This window comes from Lolium rigidum, chromosome 5, assembly GCF_022539505.1.
Source record: "Lolium rigidum isolate FL_2022 chromosome 5, APGP_CSIRO_Lrig_0.1, whole genome shotgun sequence".
NCBI classification, from domain to species: Eukaryota; Viridiplantae; Streptophyta; class Magnoliopsida; order Poales; family Poaceae; genus Lolium; species Lolium rigidum.
Window position 1 is genome coordinate 67715290 of NC_061512.1, and position 27383 is coordinate 67742672.

The 27383-nt window shown below is 45.7% G+C and overlaps 1 protein-coding gene and 1 pseudogene across 2 annotated transcripts; both read left to right on the forward strand.

The window, feature by feature from the left end:
• The first annotated feature begins 714 nt into the window (after window positions 1–714).
• Window positions 715–27320, forward strand: LOC124652709 (endochitinase A-like). Of its 2 annotated transcripts, none has more exons than XM_047191750.1 (2): window positions 715–1226; window positions 26624–27320. In XM_047191750.1, the coding sequence occupies exons 1-2, from the start codon at window positions 815–817 to the stop codon at window positions 27028–27030; spliced, it is 819 nt and encodes a 272-aa protein (XP_047047706.1). In that variant the 5' UTR covers window positions 715–814; the 3' UTR covers window positions 27031–27320. The 2 variants fall into 2 exon arrangements, with proteins under 2 accessions (XP_047047706.1, XP_047047705.1); XM_047191749.1 differs by lacking the exon at window positions 26624–27320 and adding an exon at window positions 1301–1907 and having other exon boundaries at window positions 721–1226.
• Window positions 14905–22192, forward strand: LOC124651284 (annotated as a pseudogene).
• Window positions 27321–27383: the final 63 nt, after the last annotated feature.

Consider the following 27383-nt stretch of genomic DNA (forward strand, 5'->3'; position numbering starts at 1 on the left):
TGCAACATTTTTAAAAAATGCTAGGTACACACTAAAATGTTACTACATTTGAAAAATAATTTTAAAAAGTAGCATATGATTTTGTACAACATATCTAGATGTAGCTACAACCGGTTGATGGCTAGCATATGCCTAATATTTATGATAGAAAAATCTTATAGCAGCGCAACGATGAGATTAGCTGATCCTGGTCTGATAGTGAGGATAATCAAAGTATTTGAGCAAGGTATGCTTGACTTTATCTAGATGGAGGCCTAAACCGCCATTGTCATCTTCTAGCCCAAGCGTAGTATGGCCACCAAGTCACAACTTTCAACTCTATCTGCAATCGTTGGACATCTTTGTCCTGAAAATATAAAGCTCTTCCACACAAGTTAACTTCTATTCCGCAATCAGCGGAGATATTTGTCGTGAAAATGTAAGGCTCTTCCACACAAGCAAACGACTTTCTAGGTTCTCCACTTATGTGGAATGTATCAAGAAAATTCGCACATGCATGCATGCTGGTACATAATATGTATACAGCACATCAGTCGTACTCGGCGTGCGATGGCGCTCTCATGGATATACAAGACAAAAAAATAGCTGGAAGCAACGACTAAGTGTTGACGGACGACCAGCTTATACTCCTACAAAATAGAATAGGCAGTACTGCAGTAGCACAAATACGACTGATGATTCTAGTCGTCCAAGTGTCCAACACGTACACCATTGATCTACTCTATATAAACCGCACCACTGCCATGCTATTTCAATCACACCACCACCTCGTAGCAAGGTTTAAGCCTGCAACACAACACTAGCAAGTGACGGCATGGCGAACTCACCGATGGCGGTGTTGACGGTCATGGCTCTTGGGCTAGCAGCAGCACTCCTCTCGGCCGCTGGTCCGGCGGCCGCGCAGAACTGCGGCTGCCAGCCGGGCTTCTGCTGCAGCCAGTTCGGCTTCTGCGGCACCACTGATCCCTACTGCGGCAAAGGATGCCAGTCCGGACCATGTACTGGAAGTGGAAGTGGTAGCGGAGGTGTGGGCAGCATCGTCAGCGATGCTTTCTTCAACGCAATCAAGTCCAAATCCAGCGGCGGCTGCTCAGGCCAAAGCTTCTACACCCGTGCGGCCTTTTTGAACGCCGCTGGTTCCTACTCCGGCTTCGCGTCGGGAAGCTCCGACGCCGCCAAGCGCGAGATCGCCGCCTTCTTCGCCCACGTCACGCACGAGACCGGACGTAAGTTGTCATCAAAATAACATAGTGGAACACATTTCATCATCTTTAGAGCTTATGTCACTATATATATGCAGACTTCTGCTACATCGAGGAGATTAACGGTGCGAGCCAGAACTACTGCGACACCTCCTTCTCGCAGTGGCCATGCTCTTCCGGGGCCAAGTACTACGGCCGCGGCCCGCTGCAGCTCACGTGGAACTACAACTACGGGGCGGCGGGGAAGAGCATCGGCTTCGACGGGCTGGGGAGCCCGCAGACGGTGGCGCAGGACCCTGTGGTGGCGTTCAAGACGGCGCTCTGGTACTGGATGACCAACGTGCACGGGGTGCTGCCGCGGGGCTTCGGCGCCACCACCAGGGCCATCAACGGCGCCGTGGAGTGCGATGGCAAGAACACCGCGCAGATGAACGCAAGGGTGGGCTACTACCAGGACTACTGCCGCCAGCTCGGCGTCGACGCCGGGGGCAGCCTCACATGCTAGACACGGGCTTGCATGCAGGGCTCGTGTGAGGAATAACTTATTTCCAGAGTCTACTGTCTATGATATACTATCTGAATAATGGAGCAACAATAAAATTCTGTGCGCCGCCGCACAGTTCTTCCTAGTCAACTCCCTGTATCAACTTATCCTTGCACCTTGTCACTTTCATGTACTTTTTACAGAGAAGGGCCTGAAATCCGTGGAAAGACCACTTTGACTTGTTATGATGTGATTACGTAAATCTATTTATGTATGCTTTGTTATGATACCATAGGGATTTAAATCTTCTTAAATTACATTCCTCTGCTGGCAATGTATTTTCACACGATTAAACTTAGTTAAGTGTATGTGATGACACTAACATAGGCACACCATTAGCCAATATAAGCGTGTGTGCAGGGCGGCCGTAACATATCAGGGGCCGGTGCAAGACCAAAAAAGGGCCCTATACACAAGCAATAGAGAAAATTTCTGACATTTAATTTAATCAAAATTTAATCGTTTAACATAATCTTGGACTCTGCTCACGATCTTATTGCATTTCAGCTCAAAATTTAATCCCTAACTTGTGCTTGCATCCACATCTTGCACTCTGGATCTCCAGCCGACCCTCCAGCTTGTATCGACTTAATTTATCATCTAAGTTACCCCAATTTGCTAGATCCCAATTTTCCCTAGCAGATTACTACCATGTTGGCCCTTGCTGCTGACCGTCGGGCGCTGCCGCCGCCGCGCCGACCGCCTGCCTGTCGGCCCCTGCCCAGTTGCTGCTGCCGATTCCCCTCCCGATTTCCCCCTTTCTTCAATCTTCTGCCTTGCTCAAGGCTCAAGCGCATGAGGATTGGAGAATAAGGAAGGAGAAGTGAAGAACAAATCAAATCAAATCGGCAGGAATGAGCAAGAACAAACTAATCTTGACATAGCTGGGTGAGACCCCTAGCGATCGGGGGGCCAGTGCGGCCGCACTGGTTGCACTGCCTCAGCGCCGGGCCTGCGTGTGTGATGTCATCACTAAGCGCAGGTGATCAAACTGAAAAATGATTGTTCTAAGTTACAGATATGACCCCCCCCCCCCTCCCCCCTTGGGGAAATCATCGGACACACAAGCGGTAGATCTGGGCCAACCATTTTTGATGGCCAGCCCATCTCCCACCTTCGGGTAGTGTCGGTCGGTTAACTTCTGTACGATGCACAATTTTAGTTGTGTGTGATTGCATGCACTATACTATAGGGAACACCTGCGGCGGAGGAGGAGGCCACAAGCACCGCAATGCCCGGGGCTGCTTCAACAAGAGTCCTCATGCTACGGGACTAGCCCAGGAGCACCTCCGCATGCCGCCATCGTAGATGTCGCGATGCAGCACTTGTAGCTACGTGTGGGCCACGGCCGTTCGGCCAATCTAGGCAAAGGCCGGGCCTGCCTAACCACGCTGCCGCCACCCACTGCCATCAGCCCTGCCCTCCGCAGCAAACACTACAAGACCAGCGGACACCTCCAACATGTGACACCTTCGTTGAAGAGGCCGGAGCAGGAGCCGTAGCCGCCTTTAAGATCCATGCCGTCGAGCCACTAGGGCTTTGCCTGTCGACATTCCCCGCAGCGGCGGGAGGAGGGGTGGAAGCGTAGGACGACTAGTGGAGGTTAGCGGTGGTGCCCTGGTGCGGCCAGGGCCGACCACATGGGAGCGGGAGGGTTTCCTTTATTATTGTAGCTTCAAAACTACTCCTAAAATGTAAAGGTTATCTAGTTAAAAAATTATAATTTTAACTTGTTGGACTTGTCATGATCTTCTTCGGCATATCAAAAACTTACTAACTTTTGCCAACACGTTTTTCGATTTTTTTTTTTTGAAAACACGTTTGTAGCAAAATTAGCAGTCAAGATGGCACACTTTATGTCAAAGATGACGAATCGCGGTTGCTACGCACGGCCAACAATGGTGGCCGAGCTTCCGACCGGCCGGTTCCAACTTCCACGTCCAAGACGTACGACGTACGGCAGATGACCAAAAGGCGGCATATTGCAGGCTCGATGTATTCTCACGGAAGGAGTAGTATGTGTTTACGGTACAGGCCACACAAAGAGCTATTGGCTTTGCCATGGAAAACATACCTCATTTTGGCATAATTGTGGAATAATGGCATGGTCCATGAAGCCAAGATCTAACAGAGCAGCCCCGTCCATGTTTAGCATCTCGCTGTGGCGGAAATACCTCGCGAGGTGCCAATCATATCGATGACATCCAAAACAAAATCTCGGGTCACTTTCTTGTTTGACCTGTCAAATGTATGTGCCGTATCTGAGTTTTTTTTTTTTTGAAATGGGGGTATTCCCCGGCTTCTGCATCATGATGATGCACACGGCCTTTTATTAAAATTCAGGTAGCAAAAGTATTACAACTCACGCAACATCAATGATTGATACAACAATCAACCATCGGAAAAATAACATAACATACTAAGACGACACTCAGCATATCCTTCTAGTATGACGCCAACCAGCCACGGCACAAGATATCCTGAGCGACCATCAGGAGACGTGTGCATCCAGTAACCATAGCATCCCGTTGTCCCTCCGGAGAGAGCAGGGCCCACAGCTGAACCCAATGGGAGACCATATAGATAACCTGCAAGAAATGAAAAGAGGGTTTGTTATTAAAAATTATATCGTTCCTGACCCTCCAAATAGACCAACATAAAGCAGAAACCCCAATACGGATATATGCTTTAGATTGTCTATCAACTCCATTTAACCAATTACCAAACATATTAGTAATATTGGTGGGAGGTGGAAGATCATAGGTAAAATTTACCGTACGCCATAAGAGTTTAGCTAAAGGGCATTCAATAAAAAGGTGTTGAATGGTCTCCTGTTCCCCACAGAAAACACATTTTGTACACCCATTCCAATGACGTTTAGCTAGGTTGTCCTTAGTTAATAACACCTTATTATTTAAGAACCACATAAAAATCTTAATTTTTAGCGGAATTTTAACTTTCCAAAGATATTTTCGCAGAAAGGGGGTATGGTCACACATAAGGTCTTCGTACATGGACTTTACTGTAAACGAGACCATTTGGTGTCAGTTCCCAAATAAAACGGTCTCCCTCATTATTCAAATGCACAGCCATTAATTTCCTACATAATTGCAACCACAAATTCCATTTATTACCAATCAATACTCGTCTAAATGTAATACTCAGCGGTGATTGGCCTAATACATGTGCAACGGTGACATTCTTATGATGAACAATATTATATAGCGAAGGATATTGTTGTGCCAAAGGAGTCTTGCCTAACCAGGTATCTTCCCAGAAGCGGGTCTGCAATCCATTACCCACTTTGAAAAAACCCCTGGAAAAGAACTCCTGTTTGACACCCATCAATCCTTTCCAGAATGGAGAGTCGGACGGTTTTGGCTGAACCTCTGATAATGTTTTCTGTCTTAGGTATTTGTTATGTAACAACTCCTGCCACACCCCATCCTCATTTAGAAGTTTAAAAAGCCATTTGCTCAATAAACATCTATTTTTGATTTCCAGAACTTCAATACCTAAACCTCCTTGATCCTTGGGACGACAAACAATATTCCATTTAGTAAGCCGGTATTTTCGTTTGTTTTCATCGGACTGCCAAAAGAATCTAGATCTATAGAAGTCCAAACGTTTCCTTACCCCAACGGGTATTTGTAGGAACGACAACATAAACATCGGTAAGCTAGTTAATACTGAATTAATAAGCACTAACCTATCCCCATAGGATAGTAACTTCCCTTTCCAGCACCCTAATTTACTCTCAAACCGTGTTTCTACCGGATACCAATCTGAATTTTTGAGTTTCTTGTAATGGATCGGAATCCCTAAGTATCTAAAAGGGAGTTGTCCAGCATCACATCCAAAGATATGTTTATACTTGGTCTTCCTCCTCTTTTGCCTTTCCAAAACAAAAAATCTCACTTTTATGAAAATTAATCTTAAGTCCCGAGAGTTCTTCAAACGGACATAAGATTAGTTTCATGTTGACTGGCTTTGTTGAGGTCATGTTCCAAAAAAAGGATAGTATCATCAGCATATTGTAGTATAGAGAGACCTCCCTCAACTAAATGAGGAATTAGTCCTCCGACTTGACCATCTTCTTTGGCTCGTTCAATTAAGATGGCAAGCATATCCACCACAATGTTAAACAGTATTGGAGACAGGGGATCCCCTTGCCTTAGACCTTTTTTTGTTTGGAAATAATGACCAATATCATCATTAACCTTCACCCCAACACTACCACCTTGCACAAATTGTTGCACTAATCTACCCCATTCTGGGGCAAAACCTTTCATTCGTAATGTTTGTTGTAAGAAAGGCCATTTAACCTTATCGTACGCTTTCTCAAAATCAATCTTAAATAAGACACCGTCCATTTTTTTATTATGTAGTTCATGGATCGTTTCATGAAGTATGACTACTCCTTCCAAAATATTTCTCCCAGGCATGAATGCGGATTGAGTTGGTCTAATAACTCTCGGGGCAATCCCAGATATGCGGTTAGTACCAACTTTAGTGAATATTTTGAAACATACATTAAGTAAACAAATAGGTCTGTATTCGTTGAATCTGAACCGCATTTTCTTTTTTGGGTAGTAATGTGATAACTCCGAAATTCAGTTTATAAAGGGGCAAGTCCCCACTAGTAAGCTAGCGCAAACGAAGCCATTAAGTCCTTCTTAATTACATCCCAAAATTTTTGGTAAAATTCGGCTGGAAATCCATCCGGTCCGGGAGCTTTATTCAGCTCCATTTGTGAGATAGCTTGATGAACCTCCTCTTCGGTAAAAGGGGCCGTCAAGATTTCATTCTCAATTGACGATATTTGCGTTATATCATGAACCTCATCTTCAGATAAAGAAATATTTGTTGGAGTCGGTTCTCCAAATAACTTCTTATAGAATTCGGTAATATAAACTTTTAGGTTGTCGTCCCCAACAATGGTCCCCTCTTGCTGTTCAAGCTGGAAGATTTTCTTCTTTCGATGTTTACCATTTGCTATTAGGTGAAAATATCTCGTATTATTACCCCCTTCTTGAATATGCTTGACCTTCGCTCTCTGAGCCCATTTTGACTCCTCTTCTCTTCTTAGTTTAGATAGACTATCATTAGCCTTTTTCAACTCTTCCCTCTCATTAGTATCCAATAAGTTTGTTTCCGCTTTTAGGTCCAGATGATCGATAATATTTATTAATCTCTCTTTCTCTTTCTTATATTTTCCACTCTGATTTCTTGCCCATCCCTTCAAAAATCTTCTTATATGTCTTAGTTTATTCAACCAAACCTCCATCGGACTAGCTCCACCTATAACTGAGTTCCACTCCTTTACTATCATTTCAAAAAAACCTTCTTGACGCAACCAATGCAGCTCAAAAGAGAATTTTGCTTGATTACCCAGGTGTGCTTTCACACCTGAATCAATCAGTATTGGAGTATGATCGGATTCAGCTCTAGTTAAAGCTCTAACGATTACTAAAGGAAATTTCTGTTCCCACGAAGTTGATGCTAAAACTCTATCCAGTTTCTCATATGTAGGTTCATCTCTCCTACTTGCCCATGTAAATTGTCTCCCAGTGAGAGCAATTTCACGCAAATTGAGATGTTCAATAATTGCATTAAAAACAAAGGGCCAACGCGCTTTGAAATTATTATTATTTTTCTCCTCCCTTTTACGAATAATATTGAAATCACCCCCTACCAACATAGGTAGTGATTCTGATTCACAAGTTCTTACTAATTCAGCCAAAAATTCAGCTTTGTGCTCATCTTGGGCAGCCCCATAGACCGGCACCAGAATCCACTCAAAACCATCTCTCTTACATTTGATATGGAGTTTAACACAAAAGTCACCCGTACTTACATTTAGCACCTGTAGCGTATCAGAATTTATTCCCACTAGAATACCTCCCGAACGACCATGTGGTGGTAAACAAAACCATGAGAAATTATATCCGACCGCTAATTGGTTCAAAAAAGGAATCGAGAAATTAGATCTCCCAGTTTCCAACAAAGCTATGAAATCTAATTTATGTTCTCGAATCGCCTCTTTGACAAATAAATGTTTCGCAGTATCACCAAAACCTCCAGGGTTCCAATTAATACCTTTTAGATTCTGCATTATGAGAATTGTTTTTTAATTCTTTTCCTAGTACTCTTACGGATATTACTAGTATCATAGACTTTTCTTTGTCGAATTTTTTTAACCTTCACCACTGGCTTGAGATGTTCCAAATGATCATCCATGTCCAGAGGGGTGTCATCATCATCAATCAAATCCTCACATAGGGTGGACACTTTTGACAATACAAGAGTCTCCAGCCCTTCTTCCATATTCTCCATTTCGCTATTTTTATTTTCCAGAATTGTTAAAATACGTTCTTCTTCCACCATTTTAAGTCCTTTAATAGATTTACCTATTTCATCAGGTGAATTGCCCAGGGATATACCTAAACGATCCGCCCTCTTAACTATCTCAGAATTCGGGATATTAATAATAGAGTGCATGGGAATAGTGAACTGACCTGAAGAGAATGAATCGTCACGTGATTGCGCCTTCATCATTGCCTTTTCCAAGCCGAGGCATGTCGGCATTAGGTTGGCCACCCAACCGGGTACTCGACCTCACATTTCCAGAGGGCTTCGGAATTCCCCCAAATGCGATTATCTCTTCTAATGAAGGACAATGAGATACAGAACCATTGTCAACTATGGATATAGAAGCGTTATGTATGTCATTATTAGATGAGAACACAGATAAAAGAGGAGACCCACCAGAAGAATTCATAGAGGAAGCATCCCTCCTTATTCCCTGAGAATCAAACGTGGATATCTCCTGTCTCTTATGAACCAAGGGCCCTCCCATAATATTCTCCACTTGTTTGACGGGTTCCAACGAACCAGCTGCATTAGCCAAACGGCAATCATGAGAATCAGATTGCAAGAAATTAGATGACATACATGAATCATGAACAAAACAATCCTGAGAAAACCCACCCGCACTCATACCAGCTCCCCGCACGAGAAGATCCGCCCGGACAATGAGCTGCTGGCCTCATCATTGGCCCAACTTGACCATTGACATTCGGCACCAACAGAAACGGCAGTATCCGTGATTTTCTGCGGCGAGACGTGGGTCGAAATCTGCCCCGTACCGGCTTGTGTGACCGCATCCGATCCCAGCTTGTCAAAAACACCTCCGCCCCACCTGTCCCCTGCATGCTTGACCCGCTCTTCCTCATTGGTCGGCAGAGGCTCGAGCACATGGTTACCAGCAACACTCATCATTGCATGGTTTATCTCTTGCACGCCATTGGCTACCAGAGGGGACACCACAGCCGCATGACCCACTCGCTGTAGCGCTGGCGGAGTAACATTGGCCGCCTCCACGCCACTCATCTGTCCAACGCTTGCACCTTCAGCTGCGCGGGTCAGATGGCGATTGTCAGCCGACAGCACGGAAGACAAGGCCCCTGGCGCAGCAATCCTCGGCGATCCCGAGGCGGATCTGCCTGGAATGGAATCAACATAAGAAACAGAACAGTGTTTGTCTTTTAGTGAACTATTTGTAACATGCAATGTAGGCGATAGAACACTATTTTTTTGAGCCAAAATATCATCAGAAATTGCATTACCTAATAGGGAAACAGGCACCTTCAAAGACCCAAAAGAAATTTCCCCCACTTGTGCACCTTGTTCTTGCATCCCTTCTTCCCCATTTTTTTCACCATTCCCAACTTGACCATTGTTATTAGCATTTCCTTCATTCTCCATACCTCTAGCATCCATCTCCATATCGTTGTGTCCCTCACCTTGCCCCAAACCATTGTTTGGGTCACCTCCCCCATTGTTATCTAAATTTGCCTCCGTCATATTTACCTCTTGAATACCATTTCCTGCTTCCACCTCAAAGCGGAGCTTGTAGAAACCCCTCCTGATAAAAACATCACTATCCTGAGGAATAAGGGTGCGATCCAAACACCCAATCTTGATCCGAAGTAACTTATTTTTACGAGTAAAAGGCATATCAACATCCAAAGTTTTTCCGAAAAGAGAACCAATCCCCCACAGAGACAAGTAATCAGCTCTCATGTCAGAAGGTATTCCATCAACACGAACCCATACCTCTGGCAACATATATAATGGCTCCTCCACTGAAGACCAAAAACCAAAGAACAAAACAGTATCCTTGTTTGGGCACACATAAGAGCCAAAATTCTTGAGCCTCTGCACTTCATATTTGCTTGGCAACTTCACTCTATATATATTATCCTTATAATGATAAACTTCCCAATGAAATTTTTCATATGGCACAATTCTCTTCATATGCTCAATAATCTCAGGTATGGTCATTACCTCACCCTCCACAGACACTTTGGCAAGCTTAGGGTTCTCCACTTTTGTTTTAAAAGCACCACATGTCATCTCAAAGAACATAAGTGCCTCATTTGCATATCCATGCAGAATAGCAGTGGGTTTTGGAGCTTGCAAAAGGTGACAGGCTGAGGATAAGTGATGGATAGACTCACATAAATCACAAAAAGGTGTGGTGCAATCATCAATAAAGTGTCCAGGTTTTTTACAACGGAAACAAGTCTCCTTATCCTCCTTCTTCTTCTTTGCGGGTCCTAATCCTTCATCATCTTTTGCATTACCTTGAACAACTTGAGGCTCGGCAGCCTTGTTGGTTGACTGCACAACCACATTAGGAGTTACAGGTGCTAGAACCGGAGCATGTGCCGCAGCAACCGAGCCATGTCCAGGTCCATTATTCCCGTCGGGTGCCTTCTGTACCGCCGTCACAGCCGCAACTACTGCCTGAACCGTCTGATGGAGCAATTCCGCATCAATTGGTCCAGAAGCCACACCTTCATTAGCACCTCGGAAGCGTGACTGAAAAGCACCTCCCCTTCCACCATTGTTCTGATTAGTCCACCTCTGCTGATTACCCCCATAGCCTGCTCTATAATTATTATACGAATTGTTGTTGTAATTCCTCTGTCCCCCCCCCCCAATTATCATCTCTAGAGCTTGTAAAATTCCCACCTGCTGCCGTCCCACTTGATTCACCTTGAACAAAGTTGCGACCAAAACCAGCATGCCCATTACCTTGGTATCCACGACCTCCGTTGAAGCCATGTCCACCTCGACCTCCTCCTTGCCCCATGCGTCCGCGAGCATTGCCTCCACGACCCGCTGGAAAACCTCCACGAGTCTGGAAACCACCGCGCCCATGGTTGAAAGCGCCCCTCCCAGGGTTGAAACCACCGGAACCACCATCACCGCTCATCGTCGCGGTGAAAGGCGGCTGCTGGACAACTTGTTTCCCCTTCTCGATCTTCCTCCAGGTAAACCCTAGAAGGCGTCTAAACGCGTGCCCAGCAACGGCGTCTCCGACTTTGACCTGGATCGGACGATTGGTCTCAACAGACCGATCAGTCCTCCCAGGAAAAAACCTTCGCTGAAATATCCGGGTTGGGCCACTTTGATCATGAGAAACAGATGGAGGCCTCAAGTGCTGCGAGCCCAAACCATGCATTTTTGAACGCCCCGTATTTACCGGCGCAATCACCGTATCGGGACTGATCTTGTCGATCACCGGCGACCAACGTCGCCGATGAACAAGCGTCCATCCTTCCTGACCCTCATCACAAAAGACAGATGGCTCCAACACTGGTAATCTCAGAGACTTTGAAACAGATCTTGCCAATGGCGTCGACAACGGTGAGATCGACGTACCTTCCATAGCCATGAAATCCATGGCGGCCTTTCTCTGCGCCTGACGCCGATGAAGACGCTTGGTCGCCCTCCGTGCCAGATCCTGAGTGGACTCATTGAGCTCCCTGTCGTGAACGACCTCCGGCGTACGACAGAGGTACTGCCATGAGCCGGCCTCAAGCGGTGGCGAGGTTTCCTCTGTGACATCTTCATCGTCTTCGTCGTCCGATGGCGCTAACACCCAAAACCGGCCGACAGGACGCTCCGACGCCCTACCGCGGTTGGGCTGGGAATGAGCGACCGCCGGCGCCGGCGTAGTCTCGCCGCCCGCGTCGCCAAACGCGTCGCCCGCGTCGCCCGCTCGTTCTCTAACGGTCATTTTCTCCCTTCTGCCGTATCTGAGTGCCACATCTTAAGCTCCTAGCGTTCCTGTCCATGCCACAGTAAGTATTTTTGCGCATTATGTGAATTCGGAACATGCATGAAAACTGCTGAAGAGATATTCATCTGCTCGTGGCTTTAGAGTATCTCCAACATACGCCTAAAAAAACGCTCCGCGCTATAATACCGTTGTTTTTGGGCGCGGGAGGAAAAAAAAGGACTCCAGCAGTGGCTGTAAAATAGAGCGGGCGCAGCGCATGCGCTAAAATGCGCTATCGTGAGCTGTAATAAATGTACCTCTCCCGATGCGGCGCGCACAAAAGACTTGGACCGCGCGAAAATCCCAACCGCCACCGAAACTTCCTCTCCGGCCGTCCGTGGCGCAGCGCGGGGCAGCCGGCCGAAGGCTCACCGGAGCAAGGGCGGGGCACGGGGAAGCCGGCCGCGGGCCTCGTCGGAGCACGGAGATGCGCGGGTCGGAGCAGGGAATGTCAGATGGATTCCCAGTCGAACTACTAGTTATCGCCAATCGAACTGCTAGTGGATTCCAATCGAACTACTAGTCAAATCGCCTGTCCGTAACAGAGGCTCTAAAGTGGTGCTAGTTCGCTCTGCAGCGGATAACCTATTTGATCTCGTTTATTTAGGTATGTTGAAATTTAATTGATTTTTTCAGATTTATTTGTGGTATGTTTGATCTTGTTTGTTGTATGAATGTTAAAGAAATTTGTTTGTGGAGCTCTATTTTACAGCTGGTAAAGGGTTGTTTTGCGCAGGAAGAGGATCTACCTCGACAAATGAAAGGTCCGCTAAATTGGTACAAGGGTTACATAAAACATAAAGACGCCAAAGACTATATCTATGCGGAAGTTAGATATGAGCATCACTTCAAACGTTACTCGGTACAAATTCATCTGGGTGAATTGTTCCAGCTGTTCAATCTGCGCGACCTCGACAAATCTATCATCGGTTGCTACGTTACGTAAGTGATTTATTAATTTCTACCCCATCTCGTTCATTGCCACGCACTATATATATATATATATATATATATATATATATATATATATATATATATATATATATATATATATGAGTGTGGATTTTCTGCAATGGAGGGTAGCTACCCCTATCCTTAGAGCCGTTGGATGTTGTGCATCTTAAACAGTTGTTTAACGGCTACTTAACGGCCTTGGCTCAGGCCTTATGCCAGCTCAGGATAAAAGGCTGTGGGCTTCCTCTGCAAGTTGCTATCGTGCATGCATTCTCAAGAAAAATAATAATCAAAAGGTGGTGGAAAGCTGGCATATTTCAAATTATGTGTGTATGCTAGTGCAAGTAAAGTTACATCAATATTACAGAGTACTTCGAAAAAGTTACTTATGTACCTGATGGCAAACAATTAACGATCGCCTCACAACAGCTTTACGGTCTGTCTGGGGCCTACATAAGCTCCTGATTAAAAATAAAGGTAACTAAAAATGCGTCTAATGTATGCGGTGCAGTGCTCAAAATAAAGTAGCATGTACGTCCTGCCAAGCTTGAAAGTCCCGTTACTGTATTTAGTTGTCAGTCTAAAGAAAATCATCAGCAATTATTTATTTCAGAAAACTAGTTTGGTGATGCAACTTTAGGCAGCAGAGTGTGGTTTCGTGGTACCATGCACTTAGGGCAGATGTCTTGTGTGAGCACAAGATTCTTTTCAGGTAAAGCTACATTAATTAGCTAAGAGAGATGTTTGGCCTAGAGCTACAACGGAGAGGAGAGGATGCACTCGTTGCCAGGGAGAGAGGATTGGGTGGGTCAGCAGCAGTGAGGGTCATGGGACAGAGAATCTAGGCTTTATGCATGTGCTGCCAGCTTTTCTTCACGAAGAGAGAGAGCGCACACATTAGAAAATAAATGCAAAGAAGAAAAAAGAAACTGACACGGTCACTACTTTTATCACCCACATATGACCACAAGTTGCATCCGTGCCCAGCATGCCGTTAGGAATATCAAACGACGTTTGACACGCGTAGATCAACCGAGGCATGGGTAGCTACCCTCCATTTCAGCCAGCAATTTTCGATATATATATATATATATATATATATATATATATATATATATATATATATAGAGTTGCACTATTCCGAAACCGATGCTCAGAATAATATTCTGAGCATTTTTCCGTGTATATAAGGACGCGACGTAGTGGAAATACACCGAACCCACGAAGAAAAAACGCACTCGACCCACGTCGTCACCAACCTCCCGTTCAGTTCCCCCGCTGCCCGCTGCATCTCGTTCCCCCACCGATGGCCGCGCCCTTTTCCACCCGGCGAACGTGCCTACGCCCGCGCCACCCTGACTTCCGGCCGCCTTCCCGCGCCGAATTGCCCTGAATTCTCCACGAGCTCGTGCACCGGCGACGCCAAGGACTCCACGCGGATCCCCTACCCCGTTCCCCGTTGACTTCTAAATCGCGCTGTTGCGGAAATTTCTTGCTGCTTCTCGAATCCCCAGTGCGGCCTCGTGGACTTCCCAGCGCGGCGGCCAGCGCTCCCGGCGCGCCGCCTGGAGGATCCCCGCCCCGCCCAGGGCCCCCCGCCCCCCGCCTCCCCCTCGATCTCCTGCGCCCTTGCGCCCCCTCGAGCTCCATGCGCCCACCATAAGAGGAGGCGCCGTGTCTGGCCTTGGTCGCTCCTCCCCTGTCTTCTCCGGCCGCGTCTTGTGAGGAATTGGTCCGCGCTTCCACTTCCTGTCTCTGTTTTATTGTTTGTTTTGTTCTTTTTCTTGACAATGTCTGTGATGTATTGACGTTTTTCTGAATCAAGGTACTCCGTATAGATTAGTTAGTGTTAAGAAGTACAGGGGCCTTGGAATCGGCAGTGCAAGATGGATTTTGGGAATTAACTTGAAGGCAGTACAGTTCATTTATCGGAAGGCAAGATGGATTTTGGGAATTAACAGTTCAATCCCCTCGCGCCTCGCTGCAGACCTTGCCCCGGTCCTCATGCCGCCTGGCCTCCCTCCCGTAGAGCCCCTTTGTTCCCATCTAGTCTCCTGGAGAGCAGCAGTATAATGGGTACCACGGCCGCCCGCTGGTCAGCAACGGCGCTGGCCTTCCCGTGTGGCTCGACCAGCAAGCCAGAGAGCTACCTCCTCAGCTTACTCCACTCAGTATGTTCACACATCAGTACACAATTTGTGTGTGCGTGCGACCATATGTTGAACCTGTTCGTTATTGTGCATTGTGCTTGAATACAGCTAATTACATTTGCCTCATCTTGCCTCTTAGTCTCTATTGATTCGCTCCCTCTGTATTGATATCAATTTTGGTGATTACTTGTTGTCGTTGGAAAGTACAATTTTGGCAGAGCAAGCAGTACAATTAGATTGTAACAGCAGGCCAGTCTAATAAAATAGCAATTCAGTCTATGGTGCTCAGACTGAATAATTTAGTAGCAGTTCAGACTGAATAATCCACGCCGGAGCTGTAGTCAGCTCGCCTGCTGCCACGGATTTGCTCTAGTTGAAGCTCTCCCTACCGCCCCGTGCTCTGCAGTTGTGGCCCCCAGCTCGCGACCTTGGCATCCGGCGCCTAGTCGGGATCGTACTGCCACTGTGGCTCCACATAGGCGCAGAGAAATCACAGCGCCGACCTGGGAACCAGCACTACAGAAGTCCTATACATGCACACCACCTACGCACATATTCAGGCAATCCACTTTCTGAAATAGTTGAACTCTGCATTCAGCTTAATTAATTAATCTTTTCAGGTGGCTATGCACGCTGAAAACTTCAACGGCCGTGGTAAAACTCCAGAGCAAACATGTGCGTTTTTTTCCATACTACTGTTGTCTGCATAAGCTGAGGCATAACACCAAAATCCTAAAAAATCTAAAATCCCTCTTCCTATCTCTTTTTTCTATTTCTCCCTACGGGCACTCCAATTTATCTATTCTATCCGTTTCTCTCCGTGGACAGTCCACGCTCAGTATTTTAGGAAAGGAGCAGTGTACATATTTTTTGTAAGGAGTAAAAGTACAACTTTTCTAATGCCGCAGTATATGTTTTTATGTTAGTCAATAAATTAATTGCAAACAATTTTATAAGTAATTAAAATTGTCTTGAGGAGTATAAAAACTTGTTCGGAGAAGTACAAATAAGTAAAACTATAAAGTACAAGTATTCGGTTATAGGAAGAGCAAATAAGTAAAACTAGGAAGCACACTTCTCTAGTTTAAAACGGCCCGAAACAGCTCCACTGCAGGGAAAAAAAAGCTCCACCGACACATCCGTTCTCCCCAACCCCTGCACGACTCGACTCCTGCGCCTCCCCCGGCAACCACAACCGCCGCCGCAATCTCCCTCCAGCAAATGGCAGCGCTACCGCATCCCCACACCCTCCCATCGGCAACCGACCTGCCCTGCAACCCCACCGCCGGCCACCCCTGATTTCCCCACCACCTGCCACCTCAGATCCCCCGCCGCCGGCCACCCCCGAATCCCCACGCCGCCACGACAAGCAGCGCCTCTTCTCTGCATCCGTGGGCCGCCGAAGGCCGTCGCTCGCACCTCCTCGAAGCTGGCGGTAACCCCACCGCACCTCCTCGACAACGGTGGCCCTCTTCTGCACCTCCTCGTCGTCGGGGTCCCCCTTGCTCCACCCCTAGTGCTGCAGCTTAGGCGCTACTACCGGCGTTGCTCCCTCACCAGGAGACCCCTCCATCCGCTTTTCCTTCGGCGCTGCTGGCTCAAGCAACCCCGCCGCCCGCCACGACCTTCCACATCGCCCCATCCCCCGCCTACACGCGCAGCCGGCATGCTCCAGCACGCGCGTCGGTGGCCGGCCTCCCCTCCATCGCACGTGGCGGCGGCCGCCCTTCCCTCCACCCCCCGCCACCCCTCCCCCCGTCTCTAGGATGCCGACGGTAGTTTTTTTTGCTGTACTTCACCACGGATGCAAATTTTTCCACGGCTGAGTCTGAATTGATGTATTTCAGAAACTTGAAACAGTGTACTGACGGCTTAAAGCGCATAAACTTCCAGAAAAAAAAGCTAGCACCGGTGCTGCTGCATTTTTGCTGTTTGTTTGTATGGTGCTGCTGCCAAGCAGGCAAAAGGTGTGGAGGTGTGGAGCTTCTACTGCGACATTTCACTTCTTTTTTAGTCGAATGAAGCTTCAGTTGCTGGGCGGATTTTATTCACAGCATCGTTAAACGCAAAACACATACATATGATAAAGGGGATAAAAAAGATTGACCACACGTGGTGGAGAGAAAGTTCACTACTATAGCAAAATGGCCCGCTCATAATTTACCTTACTTTGTTATAAATGAATATGTTATAACCAAAGATTGACCACCCATGTTCGCTTCATCCTCCGAAAAACCAAAGTATGTTATAGTATATGCTGATGAGAGTTGTAGGCTCTATGTGATACAATTCTAGATTTCACGAGGTACGAGTAAATAACGCCCGGAAGTGCACATGTTCCGTAGTGAAAGTTCATGTAAAAAATTGTTAAAAATTCATCAAGGAAATACAAGGGGGTTGTATCGGCAATACACACGAGTAGCAACATGCAGTACGATTATGGTCACTGCGTCATGCTCAAAAAATATAGGACAAGCCCTACAATAGAAAAGTCATTTTAGTGCCCACTACAAATCTTATAGTCTCGGCAATACAAAATAATTAGATCCGAGTAGTACACATCGAGCAACCCTAGCCCGCACCGCGCTACTCCTCTTCCCCGTGTCCCTCGTTGGCAAGATCCACTTATTATAGGAAGTACAAGAAAACTGACAAAATTTAAATGTGCAAACAACAAAACAATCCCATCATTCATGAGAAAGTTGAAATATTCTACGATGAGAAGTACAACCATTCGATACGAGCAGTACAACCACCTATTATAGAAAGTACAAGACAACCGAAAAAACAAATGTACAAAAAAGAAAATAATCTAATTATCCGCGAGGAAGTTCAAATACTTGACGATGAGAAGTACAATCATTTGACACGATCAGTGCAATCACTTAGTATAGAAAGTACACGAAAAAAGACAAAATCTAAATGTAGAAAAAACAAAAAAATCTCGTCATCCACAAGGAACTTCAAATACTTGACGGTGAGAAGTACATCTACTTGACGCTGAGAAGTACAAGCATTCGACACGAGCAGTACACCTGCTTAATATATGAAGTACAAGAAAACCAAGAAAATCCAAATGTACAAAAAAAATCATGTCACCCACGAGGAAGTTCATATACTTGATAACGAGAAGCACAACCATTCGGCACGAGCAGTACACTCACTTAATATATGAAGTACAAGAAACCCGACAAAGTCCAAATGTAGAAAAAACAAAATAATCCCGTCATCTGCGAGGAAGTACGAGTAGTGATTCTGAGAAGTACAGGCGGGACCAACAGGAAGTACAAGCGGTAATTACATGAATTAAAAGTGTTCTAAAAAAATACTCCCACATAAGTTCACATAGCAAAAAACAATAATAATCTCGTCATCCGTAAAGAAGTTCATATACTTGACAACGAGAAGTACAACCTTTCGACACGAGCAATACACCCACTTATTTCAGGAAGTACAAGAAACCAGTCCAAATTTAGAAAAAACAAAATAATCTCGTCAGCTGCAAGGAAGTACGAGCAGTGATTCCGAGAAGTACAGGCGGAGACAACATGAAGTACAAGCGTTAATTACATGAATAAAAAGTGTTCAAATAAAATACCCCCCACATAAGTTCACATAGTAAAAAACAATAATAATCCCATAACCCGTAAGAAAGTTCATATACTTGACAATGAGAAGTACAACCATTCGACACGAGCAATACACCCACTTAATATAGGAAGTACAAGAAACCCGACAAAGTCCAAATGTAGAAAAAACAAAATAATCCCGTCATCTGCGAGGAAGTACGAGCAGTGATTCCGAGACGTACAGGCGGAGACAACAGGAAGTACAAGTGGTATTACATGAAGAAAATACCCCCACATAAGTTCACATAGCAACGTTGTGAAGTTCAAATATTAAGATCCGGGAAGTGCATAATCTCTTAAGTAGAATATGGGGACAATCTAAAATTATCATTTTGAAGCACACATGCTAGTTTTTGTAAAACACACTAGTATCAAAACATTTCCAGGAAGTACAACCACGAAGGCCAAGAAGTACAAGGACATGTCGCGGGAAGTTCACATGCGCGTGCGTGTGCTGAGCATTTTGTGTGGTTGTGGACCTCAAACGGACACCGTATGAGAAACTTATAGTCATTTTAATGAACACTTTCGTGAAACAGCGCCGAGAAGTACAACCACATTTTCCTAGAAGTGCAAGTTCGTGTCGAGGGAAGTTCAATGCTCTGTTTTTACGGGACGGAAATCTATTGTGGAAATCTCATCGATTTGATAACCAACCACTTCAATCATTGTCACCAAAAGCTTTATATGATAGAGTATATGTCTAATTTCATTACCTACAACATTTTACAACAAATAAATGGATCTAATCCACCAAATTCAAATTGTTATCCCACAAAATATACCGGAAACATGATTTCAAAACTTCTAAAATTACTTTTAAACCGTTCGGATTTGGCAAAAATGGTACATATGAAAAAGATGCGCCATTTTGACCCCTTTCCAACCATATAGCATTTGCATTGTTTAAATATACCGGATGAAAATCGTGTGGATAATCATTCCGTCCCGTCACATAAAATGGGCGGACAGTAATTCAAGTTTTTCTCTTAAACTGTAAGGAATTAGAGAAAACAATTGGAATAAGAAAGTTGAGCCTAGTTCATAGCTTTCCAACGCCATATCATTTGCATCATTCCGACAAACGTTCGAAACAAAACATCCAAATTACTGTCCGCTCGTTTTTAAGTACGTCCGAATTTCGGTATTTCCAAAATTGTTCAAAAACTGTGAGAATTTTGAAAAAACGTAAAACATGAAAAAGTTGCGCAATTTCATTATCTATCCAACGGTATATCATTTGTACATTTTCGATAAGCGATTCGAAAAACAAACAAAAAGTTCGTTTTCTGGCCATATAGAAGCGTTTTCGTATTTTCAAAATTAAATTTAAACCATGCAGAATCTGCGAAAGTTGTGAACATGAAAAAGTTGCGGTTTTTCATTATCTATCCAACGGTATATCACTTGCACAGTTCCAACCAACGGTTGAGAAAGTCGTAGTATAATCAGTAGCTCTGAAGAAAATGGGAAGTTCAGGTAAGTTCCGACAGAGAGGTCAACCTTCTCATTCAGGAAGTCCAACCTTGTCTCCAGAGAAGTCCAGGTCGGTGCTCAGAATATTATTCTGCAACCGGTTGCAGAATAGTGCTGGATATATATATATATATATATATATATATATATATATATATATATATATATATATATATATATATATATATTGTCCTAACTATCTTGTTGTGTACGCTATTATGCGGAATGAAGAAGCGGGAAATGCGAATAAGGAACATCCATGATGTTGGGTTCATTGACCCACACATCGTTAATTCATATGTGTTAGAACACCACCCCGCCGACGTGGAGGAAGACCTGTGGCGGTTTATTAGAAAACGACAACGAGAAAAGTGATATTCTATTTCCTTACCATTTTGGGTGAGTGTTTACTGTCTTGAGCACATTCTCTTTTGTTTACTCCATGCATGGTATGTGGCTAATCGATGAGTTATGCATGATCTGTGCATGTATCGTGTCCGCAGGTTCCACTTGGATTCTTATGGTAATTAAAGTTCGGACCTCCTCGGTTCTCGTCCACGACTCTCGAATATGGATCCGGCGCTTTGGGGCGACATGAGAAAAATGATGCAAAAGTAATTATTTTCATTCATTTGCGCTCTATATCGATCGGCCTATTTCGTTCATCATTTCCTAATATCAAGTAACTAATTAATAACTCTCTTGTTTATTTAATTTTCTTTGCCTCGTAGGGTTTGGAGACGGTTCGTAGATACCAAGGTCGGTGAATTCAAAAAAGAGCTAAATTTTAAAATGGCGGTGCGGACGGTCGGGGATACTCGGCCACCGGGGACCAATCTATGTGGATACTATGTTTGTGAGAGGATCCGGAGATACTGCAATGAGCGGGACCAGAAGTGTGAGAACAACATCTGAGGAATAACCTCCGGAAGACGCTTAGTCCGAAGCTCGCTTCCGACCACTTCAAGAGGAACTAGCTGGATGGTTGGCGAGGAAGTCATCGATCCTAGAGGAGAACACTATTACGATGACGTAGAACTTTATATGCACCAGAATTTGTAACTAACTTGTTCAAAATTGTATATGGTCATCCGATATTGAATATATATTGTATATGGTCATCCGATATTGAATATATATTGTATATTCCTCTTGAATTCTTTTTGGTTCTAATTTCAAATTTGTTTGAAATTGTACATTCATATGCATGTATGTATACGATACCGTAGAATATGTGAAACTCCTTCAAAATTAAAACCCAAAAGAAATAAAATAATACAAATTAAAAAGAAACCAGATTTAGGGGGAGGGGGGCTAAACCCTAAACCCTGCGGAGGCCTTTAGTCGCGGTTGGCCGGAAGAACCGCGACTAAAGGTCCTCCGCCCTGGCGCTCGCCTGCGGCCCACGTGGACGGGCCTTTAGTCGCGGTTCGTAAGGAACCGCGACTAAAGGGGGCCTTTAGTCGCGCTACTTTGGTCGCGGTTGCGCCACCGCGACTAATGGCGATTGCCAACCGCGACCAAAGCCCCTTTTTCCACCGGTGGTAAGTTGTCATCAAAATAACATACTCGGAACACATTTCATCATCTTTAGAGCTTATGTCACTATATATATATGCAGACTTCTGCTACATCGAGGAGATCAACGGTGCGAGCCAGAACTATCTGCGACACCTCCTTCTCGCGGTGGCCGTGCTCTTCCGGGGCCAAGTACTACGGCCGCGGCCCGCTGCAGCTCACGTGGAACTACAACTACGGGGCGGCGGGGAAGAGCATCGGCTTCGACGGGCTTGGTAGCCCACGGACGGTGGCGCAGGACCCCGTGGTGGCGTTCAAGACGGCGCTCTGGTGCTGGATGACCAACGTGCACGGGGTGCTGCCGCGGGGCTTCGGCGCCACCACCAGGGCCATCAACGGCGCCGTGGAGTGCGATGGCAAGAACACCGCGCAGATGAACGCAAGGGTGGGCTACTACCAGGACTACTGCCGCCAGCTCGGCGTCGACGCCGGGGGCAGCCTCACTTGCTAGACACGAACTTGCATGCAGGGCTCGTGAGGAATATCTTAGTTCCAGAGTCTACTGTCTATGATATACTTTCTAAATAATGGAGCACCCAATAAAATTCTGTCCGCCGCCGCACATTTCCTCCTAGTCAACTCCCTGTATCAACTTGTCCTTGCACCATGTCACTTTCATGTATTTTTACCGAGAAGGGCCTGAAATCCGTGGAAAGACCACTTTGACTTGTTATGATGTGATTGGGTAAATCTAATTATGTATGCTTGTTATGATGCCATAGGGATTTAAATCTTCTTAAATTAGCTTCCTCTGGTGGTAATGTATTTTCACACGATTAAACTTAGTTAAGTGTATGCGATGACACGAACATAGGCACACCATTAGCCAATATAAGCGTGTGTGATGTCATCACTAAACGCAGGCGACCAAATGATAAAAAATGATCGTTCTAAGCTACAGAAATGACCCCCCCCCCCCCTCCAGGAAATCATCGGCCCAACCATTTTTGATGGCCAACCCATCTCCCACCTTCGGGAACTGTCGGTTGGTTAACTTCTTTACGATGCACAATTTTAGCCGTGTGATTGCGTTCACGTACTATACTATAACAGTAATCCTACACCTACGGGATTATTCCTACGGGCTTGAAGTTACGGGGTGATCTGGTGACGGGTGAGTGGCTTAAGATCCTGAAATCAAGGAAGGAAAATAAAACTGCACCTTCCCTCTCCCCCACGTCATCCCGTAAGAGTGAGCCCGTAAAAGAATTTCGTAGGTGTAGCATTACTGATACTATAACAGTAATCCTACACCTACGGGATTATTCCTACGGGCTTGAAGTTACGGGGTGATCTGGTGACGGGTGAGTGGCTTAAGATCCTGAAATCAAGGAAGGAAAATAAAACTGCACCTTCCCTCTCCCCCACGTCATCCCTTAAGAGTGAGCCCGTAAAAGAATTTCGTAGGTGTAGCATTACTGATACTATAAGCACACCTGCGGTGGAGGAGGCCACCACCACCGCAATGCCCGGTGCTGCTGCAACAAGTGTCCTCATGCTACGGGACTAGCCCAGGCCCCAGGAGCACCTCCCCATGCCGCCATCGGAGATGTTGCGATGCAGAACTCGTAGCTACGTTTAGGTCGTGGCCCGTTCGGCCAATCTGGGTCAAGGTCGGGCCTGCCTAACCACGCTGCCGCCACCCACTGCCATCAACGATGCCCTCCACAGAAAACACTCCAAGACCTGCTGGACACCGCCATCACGTGACACCTTCGTTGAAGAGGCCGGAGCAGGCGTCGTAGCCGCCTTTAAGATCCGTGCCGTTGAGGGCTTTGCCTGTCGACATTTCCGACAGCCGCGGGAGGAAGGGTGGAAGCGTAGGACGACTAGTGGAGGTTGGCGGTGGCGCTCCGGTGCGGCTAGGGCCGACCGCATGGGAGCAGGAGGGTTTCCTTTATTATTGTAGCTTCAAAACTACTACTCCTAAAATGTAAAAGTTGTATAGTTAAAAAATTATAATTTTAACTTGTTGGACTTGCCATGATCTTCTTCGGCATATCAAAAACTTACTAACTTTTGTTAACACGTTTGTAGCAAAATTAGCAGTCAAGATGGCACACTTTATGTCAAAGATGACGAATGGCGGTTTCCACGCACGGCCAACAATGGTGGCCGAGCTTCCAGCCGGTTCCACGTCCAAGACGTACGACGTACGGCACATGACCAAAAGGCGGCATATTGCAGGCTTGATGTATTCTCACGGTAGGAGTAGTATGTGTTTATGGTACAGGCCGCACAAAGAGCTTTTGGCTTTGCCATGGAAAACATACCTCATTTTGGCATAATATGTGGAATAATGGCATGGTCCATGAAGCCAAGATCTAACATAGCAGCCCCGTCCATGTTTAGCATCTGGCTGTGGCTCAATTAAATTCCTTGCGAGGTGCCAATCGTATCGATGACATCCAAGACGAAATCTCGGGTCACTTTCTTGTTTGACCTGTCAAATGTATGTGCCGTATCTGAGTGCCACATCTTAAGCTCCTAGCGTTCCTGTCCATGCCACAGTAAGTATTTTTGCGCATTATGTGAATTCGGAACATGCATGAAAACTGCTGAAGAGATATTCATCTGCTCGTGGCTTTAGAGTATCTCCAACATACGCCTAAAAAAACGCTCCGCGCTATAATACCGTTGTTTTTGGGCGCGGGAGGAAAAAAAAAGGACTCCAGCAGTGGCTGTAAAATAGAGCGGGCGCAGCGCATGCGCTAAAATGCGCTATCGTGAGCTGTAATAAATGTACCTCTCCTGATGCAGCGCGCACAAAAGACTTGGACCGCGCGAAAATCCCAACTGCCACTGAAACTTCCTCTCTGGCCGTCCGTGGCGCAGCGCGGGGCAGCCGGCCGAAGGCTCACCGGAGCAAGGGCGGGGCGCGGGGAAGCCGGCCGCGGGCCTCGTCGGAGCACGGAGATGCGCGGGTCGGAGCAGGGCATGTCAGATGGATTCCCAGTCGAACTACTAGTTATCGCCAATCGAACTGCTAGTGGATTCCAATCGAACTACTAGTCAAATCGCATGTCCGTAACAGAGGCTCTAAAGTTGTGCTAGTTCGCGCTGCAGCGAATAACCTATTTGATCTCGTTTATTTAGGTATGTTGAAATTTAATTGATTTTTTCAGATTTATTTGTGGTATGTTTGATCTTGTTTGTTGTATGAATGTTAAAGAAATTTGTTTGTGGAGCTCTATTTTACAGCTGGTAAAGGGTTGTTTTGCGCAGGAAGAGGATCTACCTCGACAAATGAAAGGTCTGCTAAATTGGTACAAGGGTTACATAAAACATAAAGACGCCAAAGACTATATCTATGCGGAAGTTAGATATGAGCATCACTTCAAACGTTACTCGGTACAAATTCATGCGGGTGAATTGTTCCAGCTGTTCAATCTGCGCGACCTCGACAAATCTATCATCGGTTGCTACGTTACGTAAGTGATTTATTAATTTCTACCCCATCTCGTTCATTGCCTGCACTATATATATATATATATATATATATATATATATATATATATATATATTGTCCTAACTATCTTGTTGTGTACGCTATTATGCAGAATGAAGAAGCGGGAAATGCGAATAAGGAACATCCATGATGTTGGGTTCATTGACCCACACATCGTTAATTCATATGTGTTAGAACACCACCCCGCCGACGTGGAGGAAGACCTGTGGCGGTTTATTAGAAAACAGCAACGAGAAAAGTGATATTCTATTTCCTTACCATTTTGGGTGAGTGTTTCTGTCTTGAGCACATTCTCTTTTGTTTACTCCATGCATGGTATGTGGCTAATCGATGAGTTATGCATGACTGTGCATGTATCGTGTCCGCAGGTTCCACTGGATTCTTATGGTAATTAAAGTTCAGACCTCCTCAGTTCTCATCCACGACTCTCTGAATATGGATCCGGCGCTTTGGGGCGACATGAGAAAAATGATGCAAAAGTAATTATTTTTATTCATTTGCGCTCTATATCGATCGGCCTATTTCGTTCATCATTTCCTAATATCAAGTAACTAATTAATAACTCTCTTGTTTATTTAATTTTCTTTGCCTCGTAGGGTTTGGAGACGGTTCGTAGATACCAAGGTCGGTGAATTCAAAAAAGAGCTAAATTTTAAAATGGCGGTGCGAACGACTGGGGATACTCAGCCACCGGGGACCAATCTATGTGGATACTATGTTTGTGAGAGGATCCGGAGATACCGCAATGAGCGGGACCCGAAGTGTGAGAACAACATCCTCGAGGAATAACCTCCGGAAGACGCTTAGTCCGAAGCTCGCTTCCGACCACTTCAAGAGGAACTAGGCTGGATGGTTGGCGAGGGAAGTCATCGATCCTAGAGGAGAACACTATTACGATGACGTAGAACTTTATATGCACCAGAATTTGTAACTAACTTGTTCAAAATTGTATATGGTCATCCGATATTGAATATATATTGTATATGGTCATCCGATATTGAATATATATTGTATATTCCTCTTGAATTCTTTTTGGTTCTAATTTCAAATTTGTTTGAAATTGTACATTCATATGCATGTATGTATACAGTACCGTAGAATATGTGAAACTCCTTCAAAATTAAAACCCAAAAGAAATAAAATAATACAAATTAAAAAGAAACCAGATTTAGGGGGAGGGGGCTAAACCCTAAACCTCGCGGAGGCCTTTAGTCGCGGTTGGCCAGAAGAACCGCGACTAAAGGTCCTCCGCCCTGGCGCTCGCCTGCGGCCCACGTGGACGGGCCTTTAGTCGCGGTTCGTAAGGAACCGCGACTAAAGGGGGGCCTTTAGTCGCGCTACTTTGGTCGCGGTTGCGCCACCGCGACTAATGGCAGTTGCCAACCGCGACCAAAGCCCCTTTTTCCACCAGTGGTAAGTTGTCATCAAAATAACATACTGGAACACATTTCATCATCTTTAGAGCTTATGTCACTATATATATATGCAGACTTCTGCTACATCGAGGAGATCAACGGTGCGAGCCAGAACTACTGCGACACCTCCTTCTCGCAGTGGCCGTGCTCTTCCGGGGCCAAGTACTACGGCCGCGGCCCGCTGCAGCTCACGTGGAACTACAACTACGGGGCGGCGGGGAAGAGCAGCGGCTTCGACGGGCTTGGTAGCCCACAGACGGTGGCGCAGGACCCCGTGGTGGCGTTCAAGACGGCGCTCTGGTACTGGATGACCAACGTGCACGGGGTGCTGCCGCGGGGCTTCGGCGCCACCACCAGGGCCATCAACGGCGCCGTGGAGTGCGATGGCAAGAACACCGCGCAGATGAACGCAAGGGTGGGCTACTACCAGGACTACTGCCGCCAGCTCGGCTTCGACGCCGGGGGCAGCCTCACTTGCTAGACACGAACTTGCATGCAGGGCTCGTGAGGAATATCTTAGTTCCAGAGTCTACTGTCTATGATATACTTTCTAAATAATGGAGCACCCAATAAAATTCTGTGCGCCGCCGCACATTTCCTCCTAGTCAACTCCCTGTATCAACTTGTCCTTGCACCATGTCACTTTCATGTATTTTTACCGAGAAGGGCCTGAAATCCGTGGAAAGACCACTTTGACTTGTTATGATGTGATTGGGTAAATCTAATTATGTATGCTTGTTATGATGCCATAGGGATTTAAATCTTCTTAAATTAGCTTCCTCTGGTGGTAATGTATTTTCACACGATTAAACTTAGTTAAGTGTATGCGATGAC

Coding starts and splice junctions, on each gene's coding strand:
- LOC124652709 (XM_047191750.1), top strand. CDS start 815: ATGGCGAACTCACCGATGGCGGTGTTGACGGTCATGGCTCTTGGGCTA. Junction 1,227..26,623: donor CGTCACGCACGAGACCGGAC/GTAAGTTGTCAT, acceptor ATATATATGCAG/ACTTCTGCTACATCGAGGAG.